We start from the raw sequence: 25,054 nt of genomic DNA, 5'->3' as shown, positions 1-25,054 counted from the left end.
GTCAAGAATGGTAACCTGTACCCCTCCTTCAGCACAGATACTGTCCAGGGCTCTGCTCCCTGAGCCTTCCATGCTTGCCAATGTAGTCTGAGGCATCCCCCAACCTGAGGCTTGGGCAGGAGTAGGGGGCCTCCCACTCTACCTCCTCCTGGAGGAGCGACCTGAATGGCCTCTCCTGGAGGCAGAATATCCTGTCCTAAACGAGGCCGACGCTGCTGGAGCTCCTCTACGGGGGAGGCTGAGGCGCTGAGGCCCACGAGGAAGAAGGGGCTTCTCTCCTCGTCAGGTTAGGCGGGGCCTGAGAAGTAGAGGGACCGTCTGAGGCTGACCTCTTGTAGGGGGGCCTCCTTACCGGTGGAGGCCTGGGAGCGTTCACTTCTTTTCTTTTAGCCACCTTTTCCATGATCTCCTCTAACTCCTTCAAGGGGAACAAGGAGTCACCCCACACAGGAAGGCTCCTCATGGCCCTCACCTCTCTGTCTGGAACCTTCCGGGAAAGCTTCGCCAAAATGGTGTCCCTTTTGCGAAGAACCCAATTCGCTGACAGGGCAAGGGACTGATACGTGAGGAACTTCAGGGTCTTGCCCCCGGAGATGATAAGCTCCCTCAGGAGGCTTTGCTGTTCTGGGTCCGTCAAGTCATATGTGGCTTGCACACCTACCAGTGTGGAAGCCCACCAGTCCAACCAAGAGGAGACGTGAACTAGGTCTTTCGACATCTCCTCCATCATCGCAGCCTCCGACTGTGAAAAACAAATCGGGGCTGAAGAGGCTCTGTCCTCCGAGGCACCCTGTCCCAGAACGTCGAGGCAGGCTCCACCTTGCAGGCTCCCAGTCGTTGTCCCTCTGGCACATAAACCCTGCTCTGTGTCTTGAGCCCTTGGAGCAACTTCGAAGAGCTCTGCGTTTTAGGAGCTTCGGCATTGCCTGCCACAACTCTATCGACGTGAGCCCGTCCCAGGACGAGATCTCGGGCCACAGGTAGGGCCAGGGAGGTTTTCTGTTGGACAGGTGCCTGCATCAAGCAGGTCAGGCTGGACCTCCAGTAGTCCTCATCGGTTATAACCGGCTCTTCAATTCTATGATGCCTTCGGATTAGGCCTATAACTTTCCGATAGGCCGAGTCCTCGGCTGGGGAACCTTCCCTACCGTCAGCAGAACCTTCGGCCTAATCCCGAGGAGTCGGGTCACCGGGCACTCCCACCGGGCGCTTTGGTTCTGGCACAACAGGCACTCCCCTGCGGTGGTACCGGTCTTCCCCGGCGGAAACCTCCGCACCAGGTTCGGGGTTCAGAACTGGCATCGCCGTGCCGGCGAGGACTACCGTTCGTGCATTCTCTCTGGGGGACGAGGAAGCGGATCCCGTGGGCTGACCTGATGGAGGGAACCGTTCCTTAAAGTCCGAGGGCCGAACCAGCTGGGCTGATTCGGCCAGGCTGCCCGTAAGGAAGCACGGTTCCCCCCGCTGGGCGGGGTGAACAGGAAGCTTCGCGGCCTTACGCCTGCCTGAAGCGGCCTTCTCGCATTTCTCCCTGTGAGGGTCATATCTTCGCCTGGAGGATGGCCTTCGTGGCGAGAAATCCCTGGATTGCCAGTCCGGGGAACACTGCAACTCAGACTTACGGGGAACGAAGACACAATCACCATCGGGGGACCTACTCCTCCTGTGTTTCCTCCGTGGAGAGCGGGACCGTCTCCTGCTGAACCTCGAACGGGATCTTGAGCGGGAACGCCTGCTCCTGGACCGCTCCCTCCGGCGCCGATGCCTCCTCCTGGTTTCTTCTTCTGAAGAGAACGAAGCCCCACCATCCGAAGAGCCCGACGAAACTGTACCACCCGCACGACGGGCAGAAGCGGGGGCTACGGAGGGCTTCGCGACTCGCTGCGTACCCGAGGGAGAGGGTTGCAAGAAGGTTTCTGGGACCGTCGTCAGAGGAGCTGGAAAAGAGGGTTGACGCCCTACACTAGGGAACCAGGTATCCAGGACCTCTTCCATCCGCATAGGGGACCTACCTGGCGTTTTAGGGAGCTTCCACCCGAAGGAATCACTTACTGTGGAGTCTAACTTACCCTGGGCGTCGCCACCTGCCGAAGAACCTGAAACACAGGCCCACGAAGGGGGCGAAGAAACAGGTACAACATTACTACACCATAAGGGGTCGCCGGAGGAAACGTGCCACCCAAGCACAAGGGCAGAGTCTCCAGAACCCCCCGACACAGCACTACCAGGCTCCCCACTAGCCTGAGAAGTCCCCGCAACCCCCACTTCACACAAATTAGACTCCTGGGGAAGAACCCTCGGTTCTTTGCCCGCAACGGACTTACCTCGTCCCCTACTCTGGGTACGGGAAGGCGAGACAGAAGCCCCGTCGGACCGTCTACTGGGTGACGGTAACGGCGAAGAGATGCTAGATTTCCTGGGCGAACGTTTCGACGACTTCTCTTTCTTCGTGCCGTATCGCACCCACTGAATCTCACTCCAACCAACACACTCAATGCACGTATCCGATGGCAAGCACATCCTGCCCCTACAGGAAGAGCAAAGGGAGTGAGGGTCCACGCTTGGAGAGGAACGCTCCACACGACTTTCCAGCTCTAGGCCCAGGACAATGGCGGATCTGCTCCATAGCACACAACCACAAGACACAGGAACGAAGGGAATCAAAGGGATACACTTGGGAAGCACAAGGAAGGGTAGTGAACACACAAGAACACAAGGGATAAGCACAAAGCTACCACGCGGTAACCACGCGGGACACGAGGCGGACACAAAGGGTCGAGAGAGACGAGAGCGACGTGAGGGTATGGTATCACGTCGCGACCAGAGAACTTACTGACTCACGAGACCCAAGCGGACCTCGACCTAGCTCAAAAGCTACCCTCGGGGCACGTTCTCTCACTCCCGGGTTAGCCCTCCATAGAAAACGGGTATAGGGTATACTACACAAAACTCTGGTCGGTAGAGAGGAGATTACAGGTAACTCCTAAGAAAGTAGTTCGAGGTAAGTATTCGCGTTGGAACAAATTAACATTAAATAAAATAAAACAATAAACACATTGCAATGCTTAAACTTCAAGCTTGCACCTGCCAAAAAAGAAAGAAACTAGAAACCTTTGACTTCTGCATATTGACTCAAGAAATAGTTGTATAGAATTCTTACATTATAAATTGTCTACACCCTCAAAAATAGACCGAGTCTAAGAAATAGGGGTTGTGCTATACAGTCCAATAACTCCTTTACACAGGCTGATCAAAACCAAATGCTTGCTATGGTTCGTAAAGTAATAAGGCTACACAAAAAAGTAGTTTTGGAGAGGGGAAAATCTATTTTTCGGGGAGTTGCCGTATACCCTACAAGGACTCTCCTGTAAAAGGCTAGAACAGAAAATATGACATGAATTACAAAGGAAATATTGTCTCCCCTGCTTTCGGCCAATATTTTAATGTGCAAAGCCCTAGCTCGATGTGTATAAGGGAAACCCATGAGTTCACCAGGCTCTACTAAACTCATCACAGAACCTCCAATGCTGAAATCACCTGGAAATAGATGATACATCATCACTGAGAAGCAATACTAATCTAATCACAAGACAAAGCAGATACAAAGGTGAAAAACAAAGACAAAAACCAGAGCATCAGGCGAGTAGAATTGTGCACCACAAAGGACACCTGCCTACCACGAAGTAAACAACTCGATCATGCGTGTATAGGCGAGAAGAAAAACTAATAAGTCTGACATTCACCTCACAAGGGGAAAACCTCAGGAAAGAATCTTGATGCCTGTCATTATGCTTCTGCTGAGGTACCTGGTTAGTGAGGCCACATCTTTTATCAAATTTCCCGTCGTAGGAGTCACAAATGAGTCAAGTACCCCACATGCATGTTGTACCCCCTGGAATTGTTTCAGGTGGCGTTTTATGAATACCTTAAGTCTACACCAACCTGTAAAGCTCTGGATATCCTGAAATTGCTTAATGGCAAAAAAAATGAAAAACGTCAATGAGAAATCAATTTTTCTCACATCGTGGGTTTCAGGATGGAATTGGCCAGCTTTCTTGATAATGGAGGTCATCAAAAGGAGAAGCCCCTTTTGAAAGGGACTTGGTCTAGATATTTGAAAGACTACCTTCTGAGCACTAAGATCTCTGAAGGTATAATTGCATCAAGTGAAACATCACTACAAAAAAGGGAAACATCAGTGTTTATCAAACCCGTTTAGTTTCATTAAAGCTGTACTTTTTTATCATAATAAACTGAAACATAGTTTGGACAACAGTGTAGCATGGCCGAGTAGTACGTACATTGATGAATATTTTTATTTTAATCGTTTTAATTACGTATATGTAAGGATGTGTCTACAGTAAAAGTTTAAGCTTCAATTGAGTATAAATGGGTTTAATAAAAGGTTAACTCTTTTACTAAAAATAATGGATAACCAAATCATATCTTGATTAATGTTAATTAACATCGTAGATGACAACTTTCTTACTTCTTGGAACCGAGCACGGGATGTCATGACAGCTCGGCAACACAAAGATGGCAGTTTGACGCAACTTAGTATGCAAGCAGTATCGTCACCTAATTAGTATAGGTTCTCGGTGATGTCGACGCTGTGATGAGTTCAATAGAGCCTGAATTAGCTGGTCACCATCATTCCCAATGATCCCGTGCATTGCACATTGAAACACTGGCACTTGACCAAGGGAGGCAATATTTCTTTGGTATTTTATCAAAGAGTGGGTTAGGTTAGTACTACACAGTACTCTACAAGTTTTTTTCCAGCTGTGACCTAGTTGTGAAATGATCTTCCTAATCGGGTAGTTGAATCAGTAGAACTTCAAAAGTTCAAAACTTGCAGGAAATGTTTTTATGTTGAACAGGCTGCCATAAGTCTTTATATAGTTTACATATGAAATATCTGTTTTAATGTTGTTAATGTTTTTAAAATATTTTATTCTAATTGTCCATTACTTCTTATATCGTTTATTTATTTCCTTATTTCCTTTTCTCACTGGGCTATTTTTCCCTGTTGGAGCCCTTGGGCTTATAGCATCTTGATTTTTCCAACTAGGGTTGTAGCTTAGCTAGTAATAATACTTATATACATATACCAAGGTACTTCCCCCAATTTTGGGGGGGTAGCCGACATCAAACAAATGAAACAGAAAAGGGGACATATCTTCTCTACGTTCCTCCCAGCCTGACAAGGGACTCAACCGAGTTCGGCTGGTACTGCTAGGGGTGCCACAGCCCACCCTCCTCTGTTATCTACCACAGTTGAAGCTTCATAACACTGAATCCCCTACTGCTGCTACCTCCGCGGTCATCCAAGGCACCGGAGGAAGCAGCAGGGCCTACTGGAACTACGTCACAATCGCTAGCCATTCATTCCTATTTCTAGCACGCACTCTTGCCTCTCTCACATCTATCCTCCTATCACCCAGAGCTTCCTTCACTTCATCCATCCACCCAAACCTTGGCCTTCCTCTTGTACTTCTCCCATCAACTCTTGCATTCATCACCTTCTTTAGCAGACAGCCATTTTCCATTCTCTCAACATGGCCAAACCACCTCAACACATTCGTATCCACTCTAGCTGCTAACTCATTTTTTACACCCGTTCTCACCCTCACCACTTCGTTCCTGACCCTAACTACTCGAGATACACCAGCCATACTCCTTAGACATTTCATCTCAAACACATTCAATTTCTGTCTCTCCGTCACTTTTATTCCCCACAACTCCGATCCATACATCACAGTTGGTACAATCACTTTCTCATACAGAACTCTCTTTACATTCATGCCCAACCCTCTATTTCTTACTACTCCCTTAACTGCCCCCAACACTTTGCATCCTTCATTCACTCTCTGTCGTACATCTGCTTCCACTCCACCATTTGCTGCAACAACAGACCCCAAGTACTTAAAACTGATCCACCTCCTCAAGTAACTCTCCATTCAACAAGACATTCAAGCTCGCACCACCTTCCCTTCTCGTACATCTCATAACTTTACTCTTACCCACAAACTCTCAACTTCCTTCTCTCACACACCCTTCTAAATTCTGTCACTAATCGGCCAAGCTTCTCTTCCGTGTCTGCTACCAGTACAGTATCATCTGCAAACAACAAATGTTTTACCTCCCATTCATGGTCATTCTCGTCTACCAGTTGTAATCCTCGTCCAAGCACTCGAGCATTCACCTGTCTCACCACTTCATCATCATACAAGTTAAACAACCACGGCGACATCACACATCCCTGTCTTAGCCCCACTCTCACCGGAAACCAATCGCTCACTTCATTTCCTATTCTAACACATGCTTTACTACCTTTGTAGAAACTTTTCACTGCTTGCAACAACCTTCCACCAACTCCATATAACCTCATCACATTCCATATTGCTTCCCTATCAACTCTATCATACGCTTTTTCCAGATCCATAAACGCAACATACACCACCTTACCTTTTGCTAAAAATTTCTCGCATATCTGCCTAACTGTAAAAATCTGATTCATACAACCCCTACCTCTTCTAAAACCACCCTATACTTCTAAGATTGCATTCTCTGTTTTATCCTTAATCCTATTAATCAGTACTCTACCATACACTTTTCCCACCACACTCAAAAAACTAATACCCCTTGAATTACAACACTCATGCACATCTCCCTTACCATTATATAGTGGTACAATACATGCACAAACCCAATCTACTGGTACCATTGACAACACAAAATCAAAAATTTTAAGTAATTTTTATTTTTCCTAACATACTACCGAGAACTACTTTCTTAGGAGTTACCTGTAACCTCCTCTCTACCGACCAGAGTTTTGTGTAGTGTACCCCCCACCCTGTCTTCTAAGGAGGCCTACCCCCAGCATTAAGGAATGTGCCCCGAGGGTAGGCTTATCGTAGGTCGATGTCCGCCTGGGTCAACAGCTTCAGTAAGTTCTATTGGATTAGCACAATGCTTGCAAGGGAAGAGGCACTCGGGGAAGGAAGAGAGGGCCATTACCCGAAAGTAGTTCTCGGTAAGTATGTTAGGAAAAATAAAAATTACTTAAAATTTTTGAGTTGTTCCAACACGAATACTTACCTCGAACTACTTTCTTTAGGAGACTTACACTTTAGGAGGAGGGAGTGCTATTCTGACCCACTGACCCGGGAAGCGGAGGCCAAGAGGCCCAGGGATAACGGTACCTCCTACAAAACGGATGAGAGGGTAACTACACAAGAGTTCACGTTAGTGTCTAAGTACTCACCCTTTGAAAAAACTTCTTCTGATGCTTCTTCCAGTAGCGTAGTCGTGAAGAATGTGTTATCCAATGGTATAAGTTGGTACTCCCCGATGAGGCTAGGAAGCAACTGGGTAGGATGGAAGGAAGCCGCACCTGTGTCTCCCGGTTGCTAGCCGTGATTGAGCCTGGGGCTTTTACCGTTACACCGCTTGGAGGGCGGAGATGACTGTTCCAATGGAGAACCCGTTTAAGGACTTCCTCGAGTAGTCCTTGAGGTAATGGGCAGTAAAGGTTGACTGGTTCGACCAAGTACCTGCTCGCAGGATCTGACCTACTGCCATGTTTTTCTCAAAGGCTAAGGAGGTGCTCAGGCCCCTGATGTCATGAAGTCGGGGGGTGCCTGGCACTGCTATGCCTTCTTCCTTGTAGGCTCTGGCAATAACTTGTCTCAACCAGAAGGAAATGGTGTTCTTGGACACTTGCTTTTTAGTAATACCCGTGGATACGAAGAGGCTCTTGATGCCTGGGCGGAGATGAGCCGTTCTTTCAAGGTCTTTTCTAATTGTCCGTACAGGGCATAATTTCAAATCCTCTGAATTACTCGTCCTAGGGATGGCAGGTATTGAAAAACCTTCGAACCTCGGATCCCAGACTGCTGGGTTCTGAGTCTTAGCCACAAAAGAAGGAACGAACTTGAAGGATACTTCTTTCCACCCCTTCGAATGAGAAACGTCATATGACAGACCATGGATCTCACCCACTCTCTTAGCGGACGCCAAGGCCAGTAAGAAGACGGCCTTGAGGGTGAGATCTCTGTCCATGATATCTTTTAAAGGTTCAAAGGGGGGGCCACACAACATCTTCAGGACCTTGGCTAAGTCCCACTGGGGCAACCTATTCGTCTGTGGGAGGCAGGACTGCTCGAAACTCTTGACAAGCATCGCTATGTGCCTCGAGGCCCCCAGGTCGATGCCCTTCAGGAGGAAGACTTGGCCTAAGGCGGCCCGAACCCCTTTTATGGCTGGGATTGACATTCCCACCTTGTCTCTAAGAAACACCAGAAAATCTGCTATTTCTGGGACAGGCCTTAAGAGGTTTAATGCGCTTTTCCGAGTACCACTTCGTGAAGGAGGCCCACTTAGCCTGGTAGACCGCGGCTGACGACTTTCTCAGGTATAGCGACATTCTCTTAGCAGTGGATGAAGAATATCCTTCTTTCTTCGGGAGCCACTCGATAGTCTCCAGGCGTGAAGACATAGGGAGAGTGGGTTGTCGTGGAGCCTGAGAAAATGAGGTTGATGCAGAAGGTCTGACCTGTCGGGCAGAGGCCACGGTGGTTGACTCGCCAGGTCTTTTAGGTCCGCGAACCACACTCTCTCTGGCCACCAGGGTGCTACCAAAGTCATCTTTAGGTTTCGGGCTGTCCTTACTCTGTTGAGCACTTGCCTTATCAATGTAAAAGGGGGAAAAGCGTACACATCTAGATTGTCCCACTTGTGCTGAAAGGCATCTTCTAAGGCTGCTTTCAGGTCTGGAACAGGAGAGCAATATACGGGGAGTTGGGCGTTGAGTTTTGTTGCAAAGAGGTCCATCACCGGGGAACCCCAACGTTGGATGATGAGCTTGGCTACTTCTGGAAGAAGGGACCATTCTGTCCCTACTATCTGGCCCACTCTGCTGAGACCGTCGGCCAGCACGTTTTTCTTCCCGGGAATGAACCTCGCTAATAACACCACTTGGTTCTCTTCTGCCCAATCTAGAATTTTTATGGCGAGATCGCACAATTCCTTCGATTTCAAGCTGACCTGAGGTGGGGTCAGGGACTGGGTCAGTCATATGAAGAGAATAAAAAGAAGTTTTGGAAAGAAGTGAAGAGAGTAAGAAAGGCCGGCGCAAGAATTGAAGAGACAGTGAAAGATGGAAATGGAAGGTTGTTAAAAGGAGAGGAGGCAAGGAAAAGGTGGGCGGAATATTTTGAAAGTTTGCCGAATGTTGAGGATGATAGGGAGGCAGATATAATTGCTGTTCCAGGTGTTGAGGTGCCAGTGATGGGAGATGAGAATGAGAGAGAGATTACAATAGAGGAAGTGAGGAGAGCACTAGATGAAACGAGAGTAGGAAAAGCATCTGGTATGGATGGTGTGAAAGCTGAGATGTTGAAGGAAGGGGGTGTGACTGTACTTGAATGGTTGATGAGATTGTTTAATGTGTGTTTTGTGTTGTCAATGGTACCAGTAGATTGGGTCTGTGCATGTATTGTACCACTATATAAGGGTAAGGGAGATGTGCATGAGTGTTGTAATTCAAGAGGTATTTGTTTGTTGAGTGTAGTTGGAAAAGTGTATGGTAGAGTACTGATTAATAGGATTAAGGATAAAACAGAGAATGCAATCTTGGAAGTACAGGGTGGTTTTAGAAGAGGTAGGGGTTGTATGAATCAGATTTTTACAGTTAGGCAGATATGCGAGAAATATTTAGCAAAAGGTAAGGAGGTGTATGTTGCGTTTATGGATCTGGAGAAAGCATATTATAGAGTTGATAGGGAAGCAATGTGGAATGTGATGAGGTTATATGGAGTTGGTGGAAGGTTGTTGCAAGCAGTGAAAAGTTTCTACAAAGGTAGTAAAGCATGTGTTAGAATAGGAAATGAAGTGAGCGATTGGTTTCCGGTGAGAGTGGGGCTGAGACAGGGATGTGTGATGTCGCCGTGGTTGTTTAACTTGTATGTTGATGGAGTGGTGAGAGAGGTGAATGCTCGAGTGCTTGGACGAGGATTACAACTGGTAGACGAGAATGATCATGAATGGAAGGTAAATCAGTTGTTGTTTGCAGATGATACTGTACTGGTAGCAGACACAGAAGAGAAGCTTGACCGACTAGTGACAGAATTTGGAAGGGTGTGTGAGAGAAGGAAGTTGAGAGTTAATGTGGGTAAGAGTAAGGTTATGAGATGTACGAGAAGGGAAGGTGGTGCAAGGTTGAATGTCATGTTGAATGGCGAGTTACTTGAGGAGGTGGATCAGTTTAAGTACTTGGGGTCTGTTATTGCAGCAAATGGTGGAGTGGAAGCAGATGTACGTCAGAGAGTCAATGAAGGTTGCAAAGTGTTGGGGGCAGTTAAGGGAGTAGTAAAAAATAGAGGGTTGGGCATGAATGTAAAGAGAGTTCTATATGAGAAAGTGATTGTACCAACTGTGATGTATGGATCGGAGTTGTGGGGAATGAAAGTGACGGAGAGACAGAAATTGAATGTGTTTGAGATGAAGTGTCTGAGGAGTATGGCTGGTGTATCCCGAGTAGATAGGGTTAGGAACAAAGAGGTGAGGGTGAGAACGGGTGTAAGAAATGAGTTAGCGGCTAGAGTGGATATGAATGTGTTGAGGTGGTTTGGCCATGTTGAGAGAATGGAAAATGGCTGTCTGCTAAAGAAGGTGATGAATGCAAAAGTTGATGGGAGAAGTACAAGAGGAAGGCCCAGGTTTGGGTGGATGGATGGTGTGAAGAAAGCTCTGGGTGATAGGAGGATAGATGTGAGAGAGGCAAGAGAGCGTGCTAGGAATAGGAATGAATGGCGAGCGATTGTGACGCAGTTCCGGTAGGCCCTGCTGCTTCCTCCGGTGCCTTAGATGACCGCGGAGGTAGCAGCAGTAGGGGACTCAGCAGTATGAAGCTTCATCTGTGGTGGAAATGTGGGAGGTTGGGCTGTGGCACCCTAGCAGTACCAGCTGAACTCGGCTGAGTCCCTGGTTAGGCTGGAGGAACGTAGAGAGTAGAGGTCCCCTTTTTTGTTTTGTTTCTTGTTGATGTCGGCTACCCCCCAAAATTGGGGGAAGTGCCTTTGGTATATGTATGTATGTATGTACTACCGTGGCGTTGTCGCACATCAACGCCACGGTGTTTCCCTTTAGCAGATCTGCGAAGTGTAGGCAAGCCTTCTGGACTGCCTTCAACTCCAGGACATTGATGTGGAGTTCCTTTTCTCCGTCCAACCAGGTCCCTCGTGCGGTTTCGTCAAGGAGATGGGCTCCCCACCCTTGGTTGGAGGCGTCTGTGAACAGTAGTAACTCGGGGGGGGGGGGGGTCGCTCCCGAAGGGCATCCCCTTGAGTGAGTTCGACCGGCAATGCCACCATTCCAGGGAGGGTCTCGTGTTTGGAAGAACTGGGATTAGAACTTGTTGTGAGTCCAGTTGGCACCAGAGGTTCTTCAGGTTCCATTGAATGGCTCTGAGCCTTACCCTCCCTTGGGGAACTAGTTTCTCCAATGAGACCAGGTGACCTACCAGTTTCTGCCAGTCTTTCGCTCTCCTGGGGCGCTCCGACAGGAACGGCCGAATGATATTCAGGAGGTTGTTTATTCTGTCCGCCGAAGGGAAGGCTTTTCCCAGAATGGTATCTAAAGTCATTCCCAAGTAGTTCATTCTGGTGGATGGGGATAGGTTTGATTTTTCCGGGTTGATTACGATGCCCAGATCCTTGTAAAACTGGAGGAGTTTCATCCCTTGTTCTTCCAAGAGGTCCTTCGAGGAGGAAAGAAGCAACCAGTCGTCCAGGTATCGGATGAGGCGAATGCCTTGTTCGTGAGCCCACACTGAGACAGTCGTGAAGACTCTCGTGAACACCTGGGGCGCTGTTGACAATCCGAAGCAAAGGGTCTTGAATTGCAGGATCTGGGAACCCCATTTCACCCGGAGAAACTTTCGACTCGAGGGGTGACCAGAATTTGGAAGTAGGCGTCCTTGAGGTCTATGGTCATCATGTAATCTTTCTCCCACAAGGACAGCAGAACTGACTTCGGAGTGTCCATTTTGAAGTCCGTCTTCTTGATGAACTTGTTGAGAGCCGACAGATCTATAACCGGTCTCCACCCCCCCGTCGCTTTTTCTACTAGGAACAGACTGTAGAAACCCGGGCCTGGGAAAAGAACTTCTTCCATGGCGCCCTTCTCTAACATGGAGGACACCTCCTCTTGAAGGGCGGTCTTCTTCAACGGGTCTCTGGAGGCTAGCCATTCCGCCCGGCTGACCGGGATAAGAGGGGGTGGTTCCGCTAAGAACGGTAGTCTGTAGCCCTCCTTTAGTACGGACACTGTCCAAGGCTCCGCTCCGTGAGCCTTCCATGCTTGCCAATGTAGTCTGAGGCATCCCCCAACCCGAGGCTTGGGCGGGGATATTGGGCCTCCCACTCTATCTCCTTCTGGAGGAGCGGCCTGAACGGCCTCTCCTAGAGGCAGAGTAACCCGACCTGAAGGAGCTTGAGGAAGCTGGAGCTCCCCTACGGGGGGGCTGAGGCGTTGAGGACCAGGAGGAAGTGGGAGCCTCTCTCCTCGTCGTGCTGGGAGAGGCTTGGGCCGTTGCAGCACTATCCGAGACGGACCTCTTGTAGGGCGGTCTCCTAGAAGGCGTAGGCCTGGGGTTGTTAGACTCCTTCTTTTTCGAGACCTTCTCCATGATGGTCTCTAGCTCTTTCAGGGGAAACAAAGACTCTCCCCACAAGGGTAAGCTCCGTATGGCCCGCGCTTCCCTGTCTGGCACCTTCCGGGACACCTTAGCCAGTACGGTGTCTCTCTTACGGAGTACCCAGTTAGCCGTCAAGGCGAGCGACTGGTATGTTAAAAATTTTAGGGTTTTACCCCCGGAGGTAATAAGGTCCCTCAGGAGGCTCTGCTGGTCAGGGTCCGCGGGGTCGAACGAGGCTTGTACTCCTACTAAGGTGGAAGCCCACCAGTCCAGCCAAGAGGAGACATTCACTAGATCCCTTGACATTTCCTCCATCATGGAGGCCTCCGCTGGCGAGAAACAGACTGGGGCCGAAGAGGCTCTATCCTCTGAGACGCCCTGACTCAGGATATCAATGGATGATTCCACTTTACAGGGGCCTGGGCGACGCCCCTCTGGCACATATACTTTGCCCTGAGTTTTGAGGCCCTGGAGCAATTTTGAGGAACTCTGGGTTTTGGGGGCCTCGGCATTACTAGCCACCACCTTGTCCACATACTCCTGCCCTAGGACCAGATCTCGGGCTAGAGGAAGCGCTAGAGACGTCTTAGGTTGGGTAGGGGTCTGCATAATCCGTAACAGGCTTGACCTCCAGTAGTCTTCGTCTGTAGCTGTAGGTTCCTCAATTTTGTGGTGCCTCCTGATAAGGCCAACCATCCTCCTATAGGCCGAGTCCTCCGTTGGTGAACCCTCCCTTCCGTCAGCCGAGGTCTCGGCTTGGCGCCGGGGAGCTGGGTTACCGGGCACACCGACTGGACGTCTAGCTCTTGGGGCCAAAGGTGCCGTCCTACCGAGGTACTGGACTTCATCGGCGGGGACGTCCGCACCAGGGGCCTGGGTTAACGCAGGCATCGCCGATTCAGCGGGGACTCTCATCCGCTCAAGGGCTCTGGGTGCCGAGGACGCGGTTCCCGTGGGCTGACCCGGCAGCGGGAACTGTTCCTTCCGACCCGAAGGCCGCACCAGCTGGGCTGGTTCGGCCAGGCCGCCCGAAAAGAAGCGCGTTTCTCCCCGCTTAGCGGGGTGAACCGGAGGCTTCGAGGACTTATGCCTTCCTGTAGAGTCCTTCCTGTGAGCTTGGTTGCGAGGGTCAAGGTCGTGTTTTGAGGACGGCATCCTTGGCGAGAACTCTCTAGACCGGCGGTCCGGGGAACAAGGCACCCTTGAGTCCCGGGGTACGAAGACCCAGTCGCCATCAGAAGACCTACTCCTCTTATACTTACGTCCTGGGGAGCGGGAGCGCTTCCTACTGTACCTGGAGCGCGACCTAGAACGGGAACGCCTGCTCCTGGACCGCTCCCTCCGACGACGGTGTTTTCTCCTGACTTCTTCCCCCGACGAGAAATAATCTTCCGACGAACCCGACGACACTGTACTTATCGTATGTCAGCCGGTAGCGGGGACTGCGGGGGACTTCTTCACGCGTTGAGTACCCAAGGTCGACGGCTGAAGGAAATCTTCGGGGACTTCCGTGAGGGGGGCCGGGAACGATTCAAGGCGCTCCATGCTAGGGAGCCAGGGGTCCAGGCCCTCTACCATTCTTAACGGGGACCTACCTGGTGTCTTTGGAAGCCTCCAACCGAAGGCATCATTACCCGAAGATCGTAACTTCTTCTGGTTGTCTCCTCCTACCGAAGACCCTGAAGCAGAGGCCCATGAGGGCGGCGAAGACACAGACACCGCGTTACTACCCCACAAGGGGTCATCGGAGGACACGTGCCCCCCCGAGCACAAGGGCCGACTCTCCGGACGCACTACTGGGTTCTTCACTAGCCCTACGAGCACAAGGGCCGACTCTCCGGACGCACTACTGGGTTCTTCACTAGCCCTAGAAGGGCCCGCAACCGGCACTGCACTTTCACCAGGCTCTTGGGGAAGGCCGCTTTGTTCCTTCTCTACGACAGACTTACCTCGGCCCCTACTCTGTGTAGGAGACGGCGAAACAGAGGCTCCATCGGACCGCTCACTGGGTGATGGTAGCGGCGAAGTAACGCTAGCTTTTCTGGGGGAATGTTTCGCCGATTTTCTCTTTTTAGTACCGTAACGTACCCACTGGATATCACTCCAGCCTACACACTCGGGGCACGTATCTGCTGACGAACAAACCCTTCCCCCACAGGAGGAGCAAAGGGAGTGAGGGTCCACTTCAGGCTTGGAGAGGATTGCTCCACACGATTTACCGGCCCTAGGCCCCGGACAACGGCGGATTTGCTCCATAATGCACACACGCAAGACACAAGCACGAAGGGATTCAAGGAATACACTGGGTAAGCACATGGGTGGAAGGTGAACACACAGAAACACCCGGGAAAAGTACACAGGAAAACACAAGTTACCACGCGGGGAACACGTGGGACACTCAGAACGCACACAAAGGATCGATAGAGAACGAGGGCGACGTGTTTACACGTAGCGACCAGAGAACTTACTGAAGCTGTTGACCCGGGCGGACATCGACCTACGATAAGCCTACCCTCGGGGCACATTCCTTAATGCCGGGGGTAGGTCTCCTTAGAAAACGGGGTGGGGGGTACACTACACAAAACTCTGGTTGGTAGAGAGGAGGTTACAGGTAACTCCTGAGAAAGTAGTTCGTGGTAAGTATTCGTGTTGGAACAAACACATATTAAACAATCTCGCCAACCATTCAAGTACAGTCACACCCCCTTCCTTCAACATCTCAGCTCTCCCACCATCCATACCAGATGCTTTTCCTACTCTCGTTTCATCTAGTGCTCTCCTCACATCATCTATTGTAATCTCTCTCTCATTCTCATCTCCCATCACCGGCACCTCAACACCTGCAACAGCAATAATATCTGCCTCCCTATTATCCTCAACATTCAGTAATAATAATAAAAGTATTACTCAACTTACCTATCAGGGAAGGCCTTCCCACACTTTTTACATTTCAACGGTGTATCTGACGTATGAAGCTTTTGTACGTGTATTCGGAGATCTGTTTTACGACCACAAGTTGTTGGACACAACTCGCAGGCATAAACGGGTTTGTTACCTGATAAAAAGTAAAAGAATGTTCAAGATAATAAATAATCATAAAGAAATATGGTGATAAGAGACAATATCATTGGATGTCTACTTTACGACCTAATAATTTCAGTTACTATCCGTACTTTCCCGTTAAATTGACAGCTAACACATTTCAGACTAATTACTCAGAGAATTTACACCATTCAAATAAATATCTTTCCTTAACGTTATCAAATAAAAAAAGAACTGCAGTTCTAATATCCTACTCTGTATAACTCTGTATGACACAGGTGAACATAAAATGCAAACATCAACTCCTATCCAATCAGCAAATAAATACAAACCATAACTCACCAGTGTGTATCAACTTATGTGCTTTCAACGAATTTGACTGGGTGAATCGGGCATGGCAAGTCTCACATTCGTAGGGCTTTTCCCCCGTGTGTATTCTTAAGTGTCTCTTGAGCTTGAAGGTATCGGGACTAGCATACGTACAGTGAGGACACTGATAAGGCCTCTCACCAGAGTGACATCTCATGTGCCTCTTTAATTTAGATAACTCTACGCTGGCATAATCACAGTCTGAACATTTGTGGGGCTTTTCGTGAGTGTGAATGTAACGCACGTGCCGTACCAACTCCCCTGAAATTACATGCTTGGTTATTAATTTTAAACGTCAAGACACCAAAGAGAATTATAACAATATACTTCACATAAATTATACAAGTTTCTTTTAATGAAAAGACTATAACAAATGAAACTAATAACACTTGAAGCCTCAACAGTTCCCAATGCAAATACTCCAATATGGTTCAGTATATCTAACAGCATCACTTCCACCAGAGCTATAATTTATCATTATTTGTTATATTGAAAGTTAGACATGAAATCAACTTGAATGGACCTAGAGAGCAACATGCACTGGAGTTGAAAGTTGCTATAATTAATAAACTAGCACTGAATATATGCCAACATATCAAGTAGTCCTAATAGCACAATTCTGTGATGTTGCATAAACCTGTCGATATCGTTTCGTACCTGAAGTCGTGAAAGTACTCTCACAAAACTTGCAACGATGAGGCTTGATACCAGTATGTGTATTCACATGATTCTGCAGCGATGCTAGCGTTTTGAACCCTCGCTCACAAACAGAACACTTGTGAGGCCTTTCTTCACTATGGGACTTCATATGTCTCGAAAGTAAATATCTGAAAGTAAAAAAAAAAAGGGGCAAACCATTACATAAAGAACTAACCCTAAAGGTGGGAACTAAGCTTATTTTATCACCAACATACATATGGTCGAAAGACTTGGGGAACTTACTACCCTCATTTAAACATCTACTCTCTTCATTCACCTTCTTACTCTTTGCCACAAGTCTGAATATCTTGCCATACATGAGAGCAAACAATTCCTGTCAACTTCCAATGATATGAAAATTAACAAGGTTTTTTTCTAAGCCATAATTATCCAATTACCAAGCTAGATCTATCATTATTAATAATCTAACCTAATCATTGTAAAGATTATCTATCTTCACCCATTGGATTTTCTTATAAGCCCTTTTCTATTAAATCTAACGTGTGTTCTTAAACCACTTTATCACTAAAAAGAGACTTATTTTCATATCAAGTGTCAAGTTTACAGAAAATAGTCAAGTCTTTAATGTCATAACTTTAGTTCTCGAAAATATAAGACGTAAACTTCATGACATTCCTTAATATCAATTTTCATTTGTTAAGAGTTGTGTCAGAAACACATAGCCTATATTTAACTCTTTAAATTTATTAGAATGACTGAAATCTACTTGAAAAGGGAAACGAAATTTACCATACTAGGAATTACCTTGCCACTGTACGAAGCTGTCCAATTAAGTTCTCAAACCAGCCAGATGTATCAAATTTTAGCCAGCCAGTGAGGTCTACAGTATAATTATTTTCTAATATGACAAATTCGAAGATAATTTGTATTTTTCCTAACCATACAAACCTTAGCTATTTACATTGGGTTTACCTTTTAGCGCAGCTGAAATGGCGAGCCCTTAGAATTTAACGCGGGTGTATTACCCCCTCGCTAGTTAGCGGGGGGGTAGGGAAGTGGTAGCTAGCTACCCCTCCCCCCTCACACACAGATGAATGCTCACTTTCACTTAGAGGTAGGACTTGTCTTAGGGGACAGGGCTGGCAGGCAAATATGTGTAAATAGCTAAGGTTTGTATGGTTAGGAAAAATACAAATTATCTTCGAATTTGTCATTTGTTCCGTAACCGAAATACAAACCACGCTATTTACATTGGGTGACTTACCCCTTAGGTAGGGTGGAAAGTCCCCAGCCATACTGGCTTTGGCTTTACCCGGGGACTCAGAATCCGAGTGAGTCGCACTTGAAAAAAGGAGTCCCTGCACCTCACAAGTCCGTGTGGCCTACATAAGCTTGTGTGTGAAGGAAGAAGTGTGACCCGTCCTAGGCAGTTGACCTGGAGTTCCAGAAGGAACTCTGTGTTAGGACGTTCCCAATACCACCTCGTCAGGGTATGGGGGACGCGACAGTATTGACTCAATACTCGGAACACAAGGAAGCATGGTTTACCTGCACAGGTTCGAGGTCAGCTATCCAGAAACCAGGATGCTGCTTCCCAGTAGAGGGGATGATGAAGAAAGAAATAAGGGCCAGACATACTTCTTTCGTTCATGCAGACTAAAACCACAGAGTGATAGAAAACGTATCGAGACTCCTGTGGGTCACGCCCTGCAGGAAGCGGGCTGCGAAGGTCATTAGACGCTTCCAGACTCCAGCTTGTAGCACCTGCGTCACAGAGTAGTATTACTCGAAGGCGAGGGACGTTGCGATGTATCCGACATCGTGCTGTAGGGCGACGTGACGGGGAGGGTCTGGAGACAGGTCGAGATGAATGTCCTTGAGTCCGGACTGAAGAGGTATACTGGTGACTCTACCCCGTGTCCTCCTTGTGCTCCCAAATCGGCTGCAACTGAGGACAAATTGCAGCTGTTCCCAAAGCTAACCTCTCGATTCCTTTACTGGCAAGAAAGAGAAGGTCTTGGGACATCAGATACAGAATGGAGACTCGAAATCTTGAAGGAATTGGACCGAAGGGCCGGGACCCCCAGATTCTGAGTCTAGCCAACAACTCAGAAGCGAACCTGAATGTTGCCTTCCCCTCTTGCTTAGAAAGGGCGGAGTTGTACGAGACCAAGAAGATTGCTTACACACTGGCCGTGGCCAGAGTGAGCAGGAGACCCAAGGCGGAATACAATCTAAGGCCTGTCGTAAAGGGTCTTGAGAAGATCTCTTAAGGGACTAAAAAGTCCGAACCATGCTCCAAGTTGGAGATCTTCCTCCGACTAGGGCAGAGACGATCGTAGCTTCGCATGAGCGAGGAAAGATCCAGCGGGCAGGAAAAAGTTATTCCTTTAAGCCTGAAGGTCAGGGGAAGGTCAGGGAAAGGCTGAGCGACAGGCTTCATTGCCGAGAGCGGAAAGGAGTTTCCTCCCGCCGAAAGGCAATAAGACCGTTATTGCTGGAGAAGAGGCCTCAAGGGAAGAGGTATATCTCCCCGTGTGCTCCTTGTGCTCCCAAATCGACTGCAACTGAGGACAAACTGCAGCTGTTCCCAAAGCTAACCTCTCGATTCCTTTACTGGCAAGAAAGAGAAGGTCTTGGGACATCAGACACAGAATGGAGACTCGAAATCTTGAAGGAATTGGACCGAAGGGCCGGGACCCCCAGATTCAGAGTCTAGCCAACAACTCAGAAGCGAACCTGAATGTTGCCTTCCCCTCTTGCTTAGAAAGGGCGGAGTTGTACGAGACCAGAAGATTGCTTACACACTGGCCGTGGCCAGAGTGAGCAGGAGACCCAAGGCGGAATACAATCTAAGGCCTGTCGTAAAGGGTCTTGAGAAGATCTCTTAAGGGACTAAAAAGTCCGAGCCATGCTCCAAGTTGGAGATCTTCCTCCGACTAGGGCAGAGACGATCGTAGCTTCGCATGAGCGAGGAAAGATCCAGCGGGCAGGAAAAAGTTATTCCTTTAAGCCTGAAGGTCAGGGGGAGGTCAGGGAAAGGCTGAGCGACAGGCTTCATTGCCGAGAGCGGAAAGGAGTTTCCTCCCGCCGAAAGGCAATAAGACCGTTATTGCTGGAGAAGAGGCCTCAAGGGAAGAGGTATATCTCCCACGGCACCAACCACCGAAGACTCTTCACTTTGCCTGGAAGACCCCTGCGGATGACTATCGCAGATGACGCGACCTCCGTACCGCGACTGTAGCGGGTTGTCTCTTCTTGAGGAGGAGGCGTAGTGTCTCGAGGCATGAAGCCGAAGCGACGCCCCGGTTCGGGAGAGATGACGCAGTGTGGTTGCTTGAGTAGTCTGCGCCGTGGGAGAAGCTCTCCTGGGACTTCCGTCAGGGGAAGCAGAGGCTCCAGAAACCGTTCTGCGCATAGTCCCAGCGGAGCTCTCCCATTGAAAGGTTGACAGACAACCTGGTCTTGTTGAGACCCATTGTCCACAGACAAAAAGGAGGGAAGACGCAGGCATCGAAGTTGTCCCACCATCACCGGAATGCATCTTGCCAGAGTCTCGGGGTCTGAGACTGGGGGGGAAGAACAGCGGAAGCTTGAGGTTCCAAGCTGTCGCGATCAGGTCCCCCAGAGCAGGACTTGCTGGTTACTCAAGGTCAAAGACCCCCAGGTACACTCTCTCTACGAGGCTCTGCTCGGATAGTCGGAGAGAACATTTCTCTGCCTGGAATGAGAGAGCCTATGGTGGCATTGAGAGTATCTCAATCATCCCGGTATCTCTACTGCAAGATGTGAAGGTGTGAAAATGCATCCCCTGCTGGTTAGAACACGCCAGAATCATGAAGTCGACGCGCACGGAGCGACTCGGCAGGAGCTGTAGGACCTGTAGAGGGGCCAGACTACGGCCCCTAAGCCTGCCTGAATGATGGAGAGGTATCCTTCAGGTCTTGACCATAGGCCTGGACCAGAACATGCACCCCCTCCCCTTTCCTTTGACGAGTCCGAGAACAGCATCAAGAATGTGGGGAAAGGACGAGAATATCCACTACCATCAAGAGGTTCCATAGGTCAACACCCATTGCAGGTCTAATAGTTCCGCTGGTCCCATAAGGGCCAGGAAGTCCGGTTAAACGTTGCCTGAAACCACCGGAACTTGGACCGCCCCACATGGAACTTATCCTGAGGCGACCGTTCGGACTATAGACGGGTCAATGAGGAAAGGAGAACTAGGAAACGTTCCAAGGTAGGGCTGAAAGCTCTGCTTGACTGAGAACAGGTACTGCGAATCTCCTCAGCCTTGCCACAGTCAACTGAAAGGAAGGCTCGGAGGATGTGGAAACAGAATCTGGTGTCCCCAGGTGGTCACCCATCCAAGTACCGACCAGAACCGACGTTGCTTAACCTCGCTGGACGGACGAGAAGCAGGGTTTCCAACGTGGTAAGGCCGTTGACTCAATATCATGGCCAGATACTCAGATGTTGACCAAGAAGAAGAGAAGGCTCCAAGCAAAATACCATGAACCCACACTCATGGTAAGCATCCGGAAGCTTGTCCCGGCGCTGAAGAAGGTCGAACCTGAGCCTACCGGAGTTGACCAGCCCTCCAGAAAGCAAAGGAGGCGGAAGCCTGCACCTGAGCGGCCATGAGGAAGGCAGAGAGAGTTATCTGGGGAAAAAAACCTGCTATGCCACGGTGGGATAGCCACACTGCATCACAAGCAGGAATACTTGCAGTCTAGGCTGAATTCCACGAGCTCCCTGGAAGATGGATGGAATGGAAACTGAAAGTACCCGTCCTTCCGATCCAGGGTTTAAGGAGTCCTGTCGCCTCGTTACCAGTCTGATCAATTCTGCTGTTCTACGCTGGCCGAAGTTTGTTCGACAAACTTGATCAGGGCTGAGAGGTCGACTACGGAACTCCCCTCTCAGATCCTTTCTTACAAGAAAGGATCGACTGAAGAGGCCGTGGGTGAAGCCGTCGATGATCCTATGGAGGATCTTCGCCTAAGGTATGGATCATTCTGCCCAACCGGGCAACTCTTGCCGACGCTATGGCATAGAGGTTCAGAGACACTGAATTCGCTGATAGAGACGGCAGGCGCGATATCCTTGGCTGATCACAGAGATCGTGCGGGAATGGGCATCGGGAAGCTGTCATCCGGATGAGTAACCTTAAGCATCCTCCCAGCGAGTAACCTGCAATCCTAGAGTTCGTGAACTCTGCCGCTCCTTTTAGGACTATGCCCCCCGGGGGAGCCTCCCGTGCCATCTGTTCCTGACAGGAGGAAACTGCAATTGGACACCTCGTCTCAGTTGTCGTAGCCGATAACTTAGGCCAACATGGTTGAAAGAAAAAGGCGCTGGAGCCCTGCAGAGTCTGGAAGAAAGCGCCTTGGAGGAGTGAAAACGAAAGTCGATTTCCTCCGCACAGCCGCTGTCTAAGTCTCTGTCCTTGGGCACAAACAAACTCTTCTCAAGGATGGAAGGGTGTCTGAGGTTGTCGACCTCCACAGATGAGACACCTGAAGGAAGCCCTCAGTCAGCGCGTCCAGATGGTACAACATCGAGCTTGTCCGCAAGTTAGGTACTTAACGACGAAAGGCCAAGGTGCCTGAGCCCGAGAGGAGGAAAGTACCCATGATCTTCCTGTAGCTTCCTTGCACCAAACCTCGGGCCGTAACCGAGGAGGGAAAGGACCTGGTAAGCCCCCAAAGGAAGGGGTAAGCAGTCACCCCTTGGCCGATGGAGAAATCTCGAACGGAAAGCGCCCCGCAAAAATCCTTCCAGGGAATGACGGGGAAGGGCTAACCCAGGTTCTGGAAAGAGGAGTGTTGCTCTGACCTCCCTGAAGTTTCTTCCTATTCTTGCAAGTGCCATGCTCTGCATTTACAGGGTGAGGCTCCAGAAGAACTCGCCAGGCTGGCCATGCTGCGAAAACCCCAATGGGAATCGTGGTCGCAATCGCCCTGGAGCTCGCGCGATGGTAATTCAAAGATTAGCGCGTGGGCGAATGTGGAAGCGCCCATGCGCGGTCACGCAGGAACGCAAACGAAGGTGAGCGAAGGAGCGCAGAAGGAGGGCGAGCGTGGTAGGAAGGGCGAGAGCTGGTGGTCGGCAAGCGATAACCCATAGACGAGCAATGGATACTGCAAGAATTAAGCCGACGTTTGTGCGACGGAACACCGTCGGTTCGCGCGACGGAACACCGTCGGTTCGCGCGACGGAACACCGTCGGTTCGCGCGACGGAACACCGTCGGTTCGCGCGACGGAACACCGTCGGTTCGCGCGACGGAACACCGTCGGTTCGCGCGACGGAACACCGTCGGTTCGCGCGACGGAACACCGTCGGTTCGCGCGACGGAACACCGTCGGTTCGCGCGACGGAACACCTTTGCGCGTGGGCAAACATTGGAGAGCATGTGCACGGACGCGCATGAGCGAAGACGTGCAGGCGAATGATCATGTGGGCGCGCAGGTGAACGGTCGCGCGGGCGCGCTGGTGAACGGTCGCGCGGGCGCGCAGGAGAACGGTCACGCGGGCGCGCAGGAGAACGGTCGCGCGGGCGCGCAGGTGAACGGTCGCGAGGGTGGGCAGGTGAATGAGCGCGAGTCCGAGGCGGCGAACGCAAGCGTTAGCGCGAATGCGAGGAAACCCGCTGCCGCGTGGGCGAGGAAGACAGCTGGCGATGTGGATCAACAGGCGATCGGTGGTGAGCTGGTGAGCGCTGACGCGCAGGTTGGCGATGGCGTGTTGTGGCATGTCGACGCGTTGGCGAGCGATGGCGAGCAGCATGCGCAGGTGGGCGATCGCGCGATGGCGAGCAGCATGCGCAGGTGGGCGATTGCGCGATGGCGAGCAGCATGCGCAGGTGGGCGATCGCGCGATGGCGAGCAGCATGCGCAGGTGGGCGATCGCGCGATGGCGAGCAGCATGCGCAGGTGGGCGATCGCGCGATGGCGAGCAGCATGCGCAGGTGGGCGATCGCGCGATGGCGAGCCATGTTCCTTCTGAAGTGTTGGAGAACGTTGGCGCGCCGGCTGTAACACACGCGGGCGATCCGGAGATCGCCGAGAGACAGGTGATCGCTGACATGTAGAACGCTGTTGAATAGGCGATACTAAAATCGCCTGTGCACGCTGGCGAGCAGGTGATCGCTGGCGAGCTGATGATCGCTGGCTAGCTCATGATCGCTGACGAGCAGAAGGCAACGCGTGGAAGCCTGCGCATAGAAGAAAAGTCCTTGACCCAGACCTGAACCGAAGTTCTAGATCGCGAGGGCGAACGTGGGCACGTAACAGGAACCAACAGGAACAGCAGGGATGATCATCATGAGAGCGCTGACGAACAGGAGAGCGCCTGTGCGCTAACACTGAGCAGGAGCAGGAGAGAACACAGCAGAAGGGCGCGCAGGGGAACCCTGACACGCAAGGGAAGAACCCCCATGGGAGGCAACCCTTTGCCCCGAAGGGAACGTTGTCCGTCGGGAGACAGATGTCCATCGGAAGACCGTTGCCTGTCCGCCGGGAGACTGATGTCCGTTGGAAGACCGTTGCCCGTCGAAAGACGAGATCAGACTGCTGTCCATCTGCACCAAGGCGGAAGATCAAGAAGAAGGAGTTGTAGGCTGCAAGCGGAGATTCAAAAATGCGCCTCTAGCACCCTTATAGGGAGATGAGAGGCCCCTACGACCAGGCGGACGGTGGGCCTTATGGCGAAGGAGGCCAAGCAACAGCAGCAGAAGAATCCTCCGAAGAGGAGTCTCTATGAGTGTACTCTCTCGCGAACGAAAGAGAAACACTTCGTAGAAGAGACTGGTCAGCCAGTGACCTAAGTCCTAAAAGGAGAAATCCTCCGAAGAGGGGCTCCTGCAGTTGCCCAGCCCCTTGAGCGAAACTGCAGGTGTGACCGCTCAGCACCAAGAGCATAGTCGCACGAAAAAAAAAAAAAAAAGGCAAGAGAAGAACCCCCAAAAGGGGAAAAACTCAAGCCTGGACAGGAAAAACTTCCCTCGGAAGGAAAGTTACCCGCCCAAGGAGGCAAGCCTCCTGAGAGTTCTAAAATGAACTGGAGAGCTGTCCGTCGTTACGGGAGTACTTCCAGTAGAAGGAGACACGCCCCTGACGAAAATACAAGGGGGTAGGCAGCAACAGCCGAATCCCCAGGCCTCAACAAGACAGCTCACACCGTTGCCATATTACAGAAACGAACTAGATCGGTAACTGTAAAAAAATAAAACAAAAATCATTAGTACACATTCATTCACCCCGGGAAGTCTCCGAAGAGG

General features: G+C 50.2%; 1 protein-coding gene and 1 pseudogene across 3 annotated transcripts in view; both read right to left on the bottom strand.

The window, feature by feature from the left end:
- LOC137648922 (transcriptional repressor CTCF-like) overlaps window positions 1-25,054 on the bottom strand; it is an 84,988-nt gene that overhangs the window by 30,508 nt on the left and 29,426 nt on the right. For all 3 annotated transcript variants that reach the window (XM_068382113.1, XM_068382111.1, XM_068382112.1), the window contains exons 7-9: window positions 16,769-16,938; window positions 16,085-16,372; window positions 15,617-15,755 (exon numbers count right to left, since the gene is read on the bottom strand). In XM_068382113.1, coding sequence (XP_068238214.1) covers window positions 15,617-15,755; window positions 16,085-16,372; window positions 16,769-16,938 — 597 coding nt within the window. The remainder of the gene's footprint in view (window positions 1-15,616; window positions 15,756-16,084; window positions 16,373-16,768; window positions 16,939-25,054) is intronic.
- LOC137648957 (5S ribosomal RNA) lies at window positions 21,102-21,220 on the bottom strand (annotated as a pseudogene).

This window comes from Palaemon carinicauda, chromosome 10 (genome assembly GCF_036898095.1).
Source record: "Palaemon carinicauda isolate YSFRI2023 chromosome 10, ASM3689809v2, whole genome shotgun sequence".
Lineage (NCBI taxonomy): Eukaryota > Metazoa > Arthropoda > Malacostraca > Decapoda > Palaemonidae > Palaemon > Palaemon carinicauda.
The sequence above is the reverse complement of the archived record's forward strand: the minus strand, read 5'-3'. Positions and strand labels throughout refer to the sequence as shown.